Consider the following 10,839-nt stretch of genomic DNA (forward strand, 5'->3'; position numbering starts at 1 on the left):
GCGTGACCCGACCTAGATCCGGCTTTTCCAGCGACCTCTACTAGTGAAGCAGGCCCAGACCGACTAGCCTCCACCGTGCACTCCTCCCTGTGATGTCCTCTATTGAGGATTCTCACCGTGTGCGACGCTGGAAGGCAGTAGCTTTTGAGTGCAGTCGGACCCAATCGGAATTCCTAGCTCCGGCGACATCGTGGCTTCAAACTTTCTGTTTTGAGTTCGTAGGAGCCTCCTCAAGCGATCTATGGTGTTAATTTTGATCGATTCACGTTGGAATCGGATCAACTCACGGTGAACAGTTCACGGCAGCTTGTGGTGACGATAGGCGGCTATCTAGGCCGATTTGACTTGAACCCCAGGTATTAAAGTTGTTCTCTTTGGTGTTCTTGACATTTTGGACGGTTGGATTAATCTAGTTTTGAGTTTTGGCCGGTGGTGGTTGAGGTGGTTGTGCCACTGACTGTAGTGCTGTTTTGGCAGACTTCCAGTCATGTAATGGATAGTTTCTGGTTTTATATATCATCTACTCATCAATACGAGCGTTTTGATATATAATACGTAATTTTTGGAGATCGTATGAATATGTTGTGATTTTTACTGTTTCGAACCATTCGATTATTCGATCCGTGAGGATTTGAGAGTTCGATCGACTTGTGATTTTGACATATCGATTGTAGAAGTATTCCGGAGACTTTGGGTGGTCTCGGATGTGGTTTTGCCTCGATTGGAGTCACTTTTGTGGTTTTAGTTCAAAACTGGGGTTCAGACTTTAATCACTTTGTGATTCATGCACTGAATCGAGACCGTATGTGTTTAGGTACTTGACAGGCTTGTGTTGAGCGGATTGTGGCAATTTGTGCTTGTCTTGGTTAACGTGTGAAGACGCAGCGGGATTCAGAGGTGAGTAAATCTCACGATATTTATTATGAGCATAATTACCATATTGTCTTGAAGTTATTAGGTTAACTGTGACTATAGTTGGTATTAATGGCATTCCTGAGTGGATGATTACGTGTGTGTGTGTGTGTGTATTGGTGGCTTCGTTGTGATGTGAACAATAATTTAAATGAGTTCATTATTGCTCGAGAATGGTAAAATTGTGTTTTGAGTTGTGATTGTAGAATTTCATGTGTTGAGATACCATGAGTCTAGTATGACCGTCTTAATTGAGATTTAAGATATGATAGCTTGTGTAGGAACATCTATGTGATGAATTGATGACATCAGTGTGATGAATCTTTGTGATGATTGTCATGTAAAGCTTGTGTAAGAATATCTATGTAATGAATCGATGACATCAGTGTGATGAATCTTTGTGATGATTTTCATGTAAAACTTTGTAAATAAACTCCAAGTAAATCGCCGGAAAAGATCTCTCAAAAAGCTTCGTGAAAAGCTGACAGTTTCTACCTTATCGGGAAGCCTACTTTGCGCTTGGTTTCCTACTGCCTCGTTGATGCTTCTGACCAGTTCTTTGGCTGTAGTTGAAGTATGATATCATTTCTTCATGGATCGCTGGCCCTTTCTTCAAAGTTGCAGCTGGAATGATGCAAGAATTGCTCCTCAAAACCGTTCCCAGAAAGCTGATTCTGAAACTGCAGTTTTCTGCTTTGCAGCAACTGTTTTGCACAATGAATTCTGTGGACTTCCCTTGTATTTTCTGGCCAAAAGGTTATCAATCTCAGTCCTCTGCATCAGTACTTCATGATCCAAGGCTCCATTGCTCCCGTTAAGCTCTTATTTCTCTTGAATCAATTCACGAACAACCTAAAAAGAAAACAAAGTTAAAACTGACTTTTACAAGGAATTAACTACGAAAAGTGTAAGGGATTTCACACTATATTTGTCACATTTATGCTCCTATCAATAGCTTGTGTAGGAACATCTATGTGATGAATTGATGACATCAGTGTGATGAATCTTTGTGATGATTGTCATGTAAAGCTTGTGTAAGAATATCTATGTAATGAATCGATGACATCAGTGTGATGAATCTTTGTGATGATTTTCATGTAAAACTTGTGTAGGAACATCTGTGTGATGAATCGATGACATCAGTGTGATGAATCTTTGTGATGATTGTCATATAAAGCTTGTGTAGGAATATCTGTGTAATGAATCAATGACATCAGTGCGATGAATCTTTGTGATGATTGTTATCTGTGTGATGACTGGCGAAATCTGTGTGATGATCAGTTGGATGATTGCTATCTGTGTGCTGACCGGCAAAATCTGTGTGATGATCAGTTTGACGATTGCTATATGTGTGATGACCAGCGAAATCTGTGTGATGATCAGTAGGATGATGGCTATCTGTGTGATGACCAGTGAGATCTGTATGATGATCAGTGTGATGATTGCTTGGTAGCGGAGTTGAATTGTTATTAAGTTAACAAAGATCGAGAGGACTGTAGTGATGGTCGGAGTTACCTACGGATGTCAGAGTGTGGAGTTATGATGATTACTATGACTTGAATTTCTTGTCTTAATGTGACCTCCTGAACTAAAATTGTACGCAGGGGTTACTATGAATTGTTTTGCTTGTTTTGAATTGTGATTGCCTTGTTTTCTTCTTGATTTTATTGATTTATGGTTTGATTGATCTTAAAGGCCATAGGGGTGACGATTGTGCTCTGTGTGAGGATAGGAAGGTGATTCATTGTTTTCACCTTGATGTCATGTTGATGGCAAAGGCTTCCGGTGGGAAGGAAATGAGTGTGATCTTTGTGACTCGTCATTGTGCGTCAAAGGATTTCCAAACATTATTTGAGGAGGTTTTGTTTGACTAGAATTTGTGTAATTGGATGCTAGGTTGAGAATCTGAGCATGTGGTTTCAATCACGAGTTGACCTACATAAGCATGTTATGGAAGGTTATCAAACAGATGGTTGTAGTTGTGAGTTATGTGCTTATCGTTGTTTAGGTTAAGGTGACTTAAGAATGTGTTTCTGCTTTATGGTTTTGAGTTTACTCATACAATCTTTCATAAGCTTACAGGGTTTGTTGTGTGGCAACCCGGTGCACTATTCAATGGTGTAGGGATTAATTCTGCAGATCAGGATAATCGTGGCTAAAGTTGAGGTAATGTCTTTGCAGCTTTACGGTAGGAAGCCATTTTTGTGACTTTACCGTTGATAAAGACTTCTGTTGTGTAGTAAGCTTTGAGGAGCATTTACGTTTTATTTTGTGGTGACAATTTAATTCGTAAGCGTATGTAATATATGACTCTGGGGAGCGGGTCTGTATTGACATAGTGGGTTCAGGGCATCAGTATATACTTGGTTTAAAAGGAAAAAGTTTCCAGGTATTTTGTATTGATAGCTGAACCATTACGCATGTATAATTATGGGATTATACATCAATTTTTATTTGTGTTAAAAATCAGGGGCGTGACAGACAGCGACCCATTCTTCAACAGACCCGAGGCTTGAAACCCAGAGTTCAGATGGGAGAAGAAGGCAGCTTGATTTCGGTGCTGAAAGCCTGTTTTGCTGCAACTTAGGACATAAACCCTAGGTCTCCTTAAATTCTAGGCTTTCTAGGGACCTTAGAATTACCATAAACCCTAGGCACAGTAACAGTGCGAGAACCTCCCACTGCGGCCACAATTGACAAACTCACCATCTCACCCACTGGCACTGCCATCTGCAACTCCTCATTCTCTTTGACAAAGAGCATATCACAACCCTCCATATCATGAAGAAACAAATCCATAGTTCTTGCACAACCCTTTCACCCTTTCATAAAAAAAAAGACAAATCAACCACCATTGTAGTAGAGAAAGAGAACTTACAAAAGAATCTAAATCGACACCTTGTGTCAATCACCAGACAAATTCATCATTTTTCATCCTTTCGATGGAGAGCCACTTGATCAAAACTTTCTACTTTCCCGTTAGAAGATCCTATCATGGATAGAGCGAGTTTGTTTTGAAGTTTTGGTGGCAGTCCTTTCACTACCATCCAGATCTCCAAGGAGTGAAGTGGGACAAAGTCTACAATTGATACACCGACATATGGCGCCACTACCAGCATGATGTTTCGTTAAAACCAGGGCCACCATGGAGGTATTTGTTCCGATCTGATTCATGATCAAATTGGAACACAAAACGCTCCCCAACAGCGTGTACTGATAGCCCTTATCTCATCCTCTAGATGGTAGTGATGGATCCAACAAAGCCAGCAATATTAGGGTTTCGTGTGAGCAGTTTCCCCACCATATAATAGTGATTATCTTGCAGGGATGCCTCACCGGCCAACCCGAGGTCAATATGAGCCTCATCAGACAAGGCAAAGGTTGTACCCTGCAGGGTGGAGAGTGAGTCCGCCATGGAAGAAGGTTGAGAATTGTCGTAGACTAGTTGTACACGGCCATCAACTATAAACCCTAGAAACGATAGTGCTAGGTCAGAGAAAAGCTATCAAGAGCATCTTTGTCATAACAGTAATGAATTTCATACAGTTGATTGGTCTTGTATATATGGCTTGCAACTAAATTGATTGTAGAGGTGGAACTTGAAAAATTAGGTTATCCTGAGGCCATTGAAGATGGCTTGCTCGATAATCATGAAAAAATGAGCAATTTACCAATAAGGTAAATTGACCCAGCCTAATATCCATGCGCAAACAGAAATTAACGTAATACCATGCGGTTTATTATATTTCTATCTAATACGAAATAAACTTTAAAATTTACATTAATTACAAAATTGCCACCGCATCTTTCTATTGACCAGTAATTACCACATTGCCACTGCAGCTTCAAAATGACTAATCATTACCTAACTGCCACCGCATGGACAATAAAATGAAATAAACCAAAAATATTTGGCCAACCATTTTCATCTAAACCAAGGCAAGTATTATACAATTACTATTGACCAACAATAACATTCAAAAATCTTGCAATTTTGCATTAGCTTTGTCAATGTTACACTTGATTGACATTCCAAAAACACCTTCAACTTTAATGACAAGTAAATTTTGAGATTAGTTTTGTACCACAATACAATATTTCTCCTTTGCTACATTCTTGGTCTTTGCCTCTGTTCTTGACATTGAGTTTATACTTCCTTCTTTTTGTTTGCACTCTTCACGTGTTATCCATAGTTTATGAACATTTTTTGGTAGGCATGTTGTGAAACTATAAATAATTAACAAATTATGAACATGTCAATTGTTATTATATATAGTTTAAGTTACTGATATACAGTATTTGTTGGTGCAACTTTATTTCGTATATCTAAATGATTAAGTAATACATATTAAAAGTGAAGCTATAGACATGTATGAAGAGAGAACTAAACTATTAAATCTACTAAATAGATGAAGTTCATATGGAAAACATTTAGACTCATCAGCATCCATTAGATGATCACTACTGAGTACCAACAGAGAATTTGGTTATTACTTTAGTATAATTGTAACAAACAATTAATAATTGGGTAATTGCTAACAAAATCAGTAAGGAATTGAATATTTCTTGCCTCATTATGAGTGGAAATTGGGTGACTACTACTAAATGAAAGTGACACATTAGTAATGTATCAATACTATTGATTGTCAGTAGCAAGGATGTGTTTCCTATTGACGGTCAGTCTGAAGTTGGTAATTGAGAATTGTGTACTAGCTACTGAAATAGGGAATTAACTACGAGTCAATATGAAAACCAATAGTTCATACGGAAGATTAGTATAAAAATAGAAAATTGCTACTGAGGATCAGTAGGAATAAAGTAATCCTATTGTAGGTTAGTAGGAATATGTTAATTGCTAATGAGGGTCAGTAGGGATTTAGTAGATAACTAGAATTCCTAAGAACTTTACCGTCATTATATGTAACGGTAACAAACTGTGTAATAGGAACAAAACATCTAGCTCAGCCACTGGATAGAAATTAAAATACCCTGCAAGAAGAGACTTGAATTAACCAACTACTTCATGAAAACAGAACTGTGAAAACCTAAATAAACACCAAGGATTAAGTAAAATCAGATGCATTAACCAAAAAAAAAAACAGTCATATTATATATATCAGCTAGCATTTGATTACAACACCATGAACATAATAAAAAGTAAGTCTGAATTAACAAGAAAATCCACATGCAAGACAACCCATTGTGAATTTCAATAGAAATGGAATAGAAAAATTCAAAATATAGAAAAACATACCTCAAAGTGTTAAATCTACAATTCAAAGTTCATGTTTGAATGAAAATTTTAGATTCATTGCCTTGATTGATCTCAATCTCGATCCAAATATAGATATTGATCTAGATCTCTTCTGTCTCTGGGTTACAAATCAAACTTCATATTTGAGTGAGATTTCAAAATTCGTCTCCTTGATTGACCCGATCTCGATCCCGGTCCAGATTTGTTCTCTCTGTCTCTGTCTCTGTCTCTGTCTCTCTCTCTCTCTCTCTCTCTCTCTCTCTCTCTCTCTCTCTCTCTCTCTCTCTCTCTCTCTACGTGCGTTAAGGGACATTTTCGTCAGTAAAAAATAAAGAATTTGCCTGCATGTCTACGTGGACTTTATGAGCTCACCGCAAGGAAATAAGTCCCTTCAACTCGGATTCAAATTTGCTCACCACCAATATTTTGGTGGTGATACCACCACTCAATACAAAACTGTCATGTGTTATAAAACACAATTATAGTTAATCATGATGTTTTATTAAAAAATAATTTCAATTAATTCTATATGATGTGGCAAGTTTTAATAGGGTGGTGAGCAAATTTGAATCCCTTCAACTCTGCACGTGGGAATTATTTGAGCGAGTTTGTATTTATTGGTAATTTGCTAAAAAAATTTAATGTTTATGTATGGTCATTGGGCATATTTCAAAATTGAATGGCCATTTACAACTGTTTCCTGCCTAATCACTTGGAACTTTTCGTTGCCATCATCAATGAAATCAGCTCTACTCCAAACTTCAAAGTTCAATTAATATTTTGCTGCTCCTCTTGGTGGCCTATAATTAAAGTCTAAAGAGTTGGCTCTTTGAATATTTTTCCAAACGGTTCTTAGGTTCAAATCCCTTACCCTAACCCTAACTCTATGTCTATGGCATATGGATTATCGACTTGAATCTACCCACAATAATAAGTAGGAAACTTTCAAGTACAGTCGTCACAAGTTTTACATAAAGCTCTGTTCTAAAATGACTTGCTATGAACAAGTTTTCAAAACCACATTATGAGGGAAAAAGAATTTTACCTACCTCAACTTAAAAGCTTTTAGTGGTGGTGAAGATGGTCGTAATCACATCTCCATCACACATTAACCATGAATTGTAATTTCAATCATGTTAAGGACAAAGTAGCCGGTAATCCGGTACATACTACTTGAGCAGTGGTCAGATTTGAGGGAACCAAGTGACATATCGATAAAGAAGTTCTTTAAAGGTTCACGGTATTGACCAAATAAGTATGAACAATCTATAAATCTTATACAAAGGGAAGCTAATATTGGATAGCATAAAGGGTGCTATTTTTCCTTCCTTACGGATAAGGTTCCTGATAAAAATAACATCCAAATGCTCTCTCAACAGCTACAAGAAATGATGCAGTCGGAAAGATCACCTAAGGTTTACAAGCAATAAACCTAGAACAAAGTTTCTGGAATCCACTAGAGATAAATCTCAATTTAATTGATAATATGATAAAAGATACGTTCTGCAGCCGCTTAAGGCTGCTTAAATAAGAGAAAATAAACCCTAGGGCGACTAACAATGAAACTCTAAAGCTCATGGGTAAAAACGAAAACAATGCAAAATAGACTAGAAAACCAAAATTCGGAAAAAATAGAAAAACTGCGTTTTGAGGCCCTAAACGATCCCGAAAGCCCGAAAAGGCCCACAGCTCATAGTAAACGATTCCCTTTCCGGAAAGCTATGGCGCGCCCCAATCGGAGACCGAGTTCATCCGTGGCTACTAGTACCTTTTCGTTTTCCCCCTTTTGCGTGATCAAACTACTCCTCGAATCGGGCTGCCATCCGTTCTGCGTCAAAAAATATATCAACATATGCTATAACTGATACTGACCATGCTCGTTATTTGATGGCATGGAAGAGCTCACCGCCACTCTCCGCATCTCATTCTTTCAATTCCAATAGAATAAGTGTTAACTGTATTCGAGATTTTTCGTTGTAAATTTTTATTTTGTGGTCGAAAAAATATCTTATGTAGAGAGTTCCAAAAAAGTGACATAAATAAAGCTTATGTAAACGTATCACTTTTTGAAAGTTTCTCAAAAGAGTATGGACCATGTATAAATCTGACGTGTCCATGTATTGAAAAAAGATCCATACCCCAACTCCCAACGACCTACTTTTGCCCTTGCAAAGGAGTAAACCTTTGAAGCTCAGCCACGTTATAGCAAATCTTAACTAGTACTATAGAGCATTCTAATTCAAAGTTCATCTCATCCACAGGTCAAATATTAAATCACAAGCATACCTCACCGCCCTTCCTTCCCTTTGTCTCTCTCTCATTCATTTCCAGCCAGCTTCTGTTCTGCCTCTGTCTTAGTATCTGCAAATTCTGAGACTTCAGAATATGGCTTTCCCCATTATCTGTGTTTTTCTTGCCATGTTTCTTCCTCTTGAATCTGTCACTGCCGAGTCATTAGGCGACATATTGGCTCCTGTTATCTCTCCAGTCATGGGTTTGTTTCATTCTCATTCTTTTGCTTTTAAATTACTGGGCTTTCTTTGATTTTCATTTTTATCTCACTATCGCTTGGAATGGTGGTTTCTGATCACAGTTGATGTTTGCAAAGGCATAGAATGTGGTAAAGGGACATGCAAGCCTTCAACCAGCAGCACTTTCTTTTTCGAATGTGAATGTGATTCTGGGTGGAATCGGACCACTATTGAGAATAGTGATCACTTCAAGTTTCTACCTTGTGTGATTCCCAATTGTAAGGCCTGTCAGTCTTTCTCGTTCCATAATTCATAAACAAGTAGATTATGGACTGTATCTAGTAATAACAGTCAAATTATATCTTCTCGACTAAAATAATATAGACACACACATATACATATTTCTCCTTATTTTATATATCTCTGTGTGTGTGTGTGTGTCTGCGCCTTTTTTTTTTCCTTTTCTGGGAGTGTAAGAGTGTTTGTTATTTTAAAGCTCTTAAAGATGCAAAAAAAATCTTAATACTTTTAAATGCTGGTTTCTTAGTTTAGTAGTTTGGTTGATGTTAGTAATCTTTGCTCAGTGGTAACTGGTTGGGAACTTGGGGGTAAGGGGTTTTTGGTATATGGATAGCCTTTGTTCTCCGCAATTAAGACAGGGCAAGTAACCGGGACTAAAATTTAAACATGCAGAACAGCTTACATTTCAGGTAAAATTGAAGTATATATCAAACCATGACAAACAGCTGACCCCAAAGGACAAAATCTGTTAATAAACAATGCCCATTTAATTTAATTTGGTAGTGCATGTTAGTCACACAGACGCACACTAATCTTGTCTTTGTGAGATATGCATACACTTCTAATTGCAAAGCTGTGATTTTGATATCTTACCTATAAGTCAAAAGATTTTGAGTGTAACTTTCCTTTTTACTTTGATATTCTACCCGTAAGTCAAAGATTTATATAATGTTACATGAACAATTTCTAACCAATGTCATGATTTTGAGGTTGCTGATATATGGTTGTGGATGTTTATAGGTAACCTGGATTACTCCTGTGCAAAAGCACCAGCCCCAATTTCAGATAAATCGAACAAGACCAACACATCAATCTTTGATCGTATTGACTCTTATACTAACAGACTGTTTTTTTCTCCTTCTTTTCCTAGATAAACTCACTTATTATATATTTTTTGTCTTATAGCTTGCTATTGGATGGATTGTGGAGGTGGAACTTGCAACAAGACATCAAAATTGGCGTACAAATGTGAATGTGGAGAAGGTTATTATAACCTGCTCAATGTGACTACCTTCCCTTGCTTTAAAGAATGTAAGAGCACCTAAGTTTTTAAATACTGATAATGATGATGAATGAGTATGCAGCAATGCAGATGAGAAGATAATGTCTGACTGTTTCACTCTTTGTATTTAAGGTGCAATTGGAATCGATTGTGCAAACCTTGGTATTTCGGTGTCAAATAAGTCTACTAGTCCTCCACCACCTGCATTGGCTGACAATAGTAAGAATTATGGTGTAGAATAGAAACTGACTGTTCTGTCAAGTATGTGTTGTGTGTTGGGGGGTGAACTCTTGCACTTCTGGTGGAAACTTTACTTATTGAAAGCAGTACAACAAAACATATATTATTTGACTTTTGACTCTTCTAGGAGCTTATTTTACTCAGAAATTTCAGTTGAATGCTACTTCCAACAGCTATACTAATGGGATTAAAGTATCTGTTTGAGTTATTCGTATTGACAGTGTAATGCTGAATTCATTTTCTCTGCCTTTTTCTCATGTACAGGTAGCTCGACTACACATGCAAACTCCATTACATTGGTGATCCTCATAATGTTTGTTGTTATGGTTCATGGGATATGAAATTAGTCAGGTTAGTTAGCTAAGTTACCACATGTATTCAGTGAGGTGATCATTTCAATTTTTCTTTCATTCACACATAGTTGAAGTGTGTTTCTGTTTTTGTATATAACTGAGACCTGTTGCCTGCCGGAAGATATAGGTTCATATTTGGGCTTGGTTTTTGTACTTCTTTCAAGATGTAGGTTAGTAGGCACTTTGAGACATTTTGAACTCCAGCAAAAAACAAAGATGGCAGTGCATTTTAGTAATCTGCTTGTATTCTTTATACAGACTAGTTCTTGAGACCCAAATACTATCCAGTATTAAGAAAGAGAATTA

General features: G+C 37.3%; 1 protein-coding gene across 1 annotated transcript; it reads left to right on the forward strand.

Annotated features, from left to right (window-relative positions):
* Window positions 1–8,327: 8,327 nt before the first annotated feature.
* LOC112200010 lies at window positions 8,328–10,836 on the forward strand. Its single transcript, XM_024341007.2, has 6 exons — window positions 8,328–8,660; window positions 8,760–8,915; window positions 9,679–9,759; window positions 9,844–9,969; window positions 10,073–10,159; window positions 10,445–10,836. Exons 1-6 carry the CDS (start codon window positions 8,552–8,554, stop codon window positions 10,519–10,521), a joined length of 636 nt encoding a protein of 211 aa, XP_024196775.1. The 5' UTR covers window positions 8,328–8,551; the 3' UTR covers window positions 10,522–10,836.
* Window positions 10,837–10,839: the final 3 nt, after the last annotated feature.

This window comes from Rosa chinensis, chromosome 4 (assembly GCF_002994745.2).
Source record: "Rosa chinensis cultivar Old Blush chromosome 4, RchiOBHm-V2, whole genome shotgun sequence".
Classification (NCBI taxonomy): Eukaryota; Viridiplantae; Streptophyta; class Magnoliopsida; order Rosales; family Rosaceae; genus Rosa; species Rosa chinensis.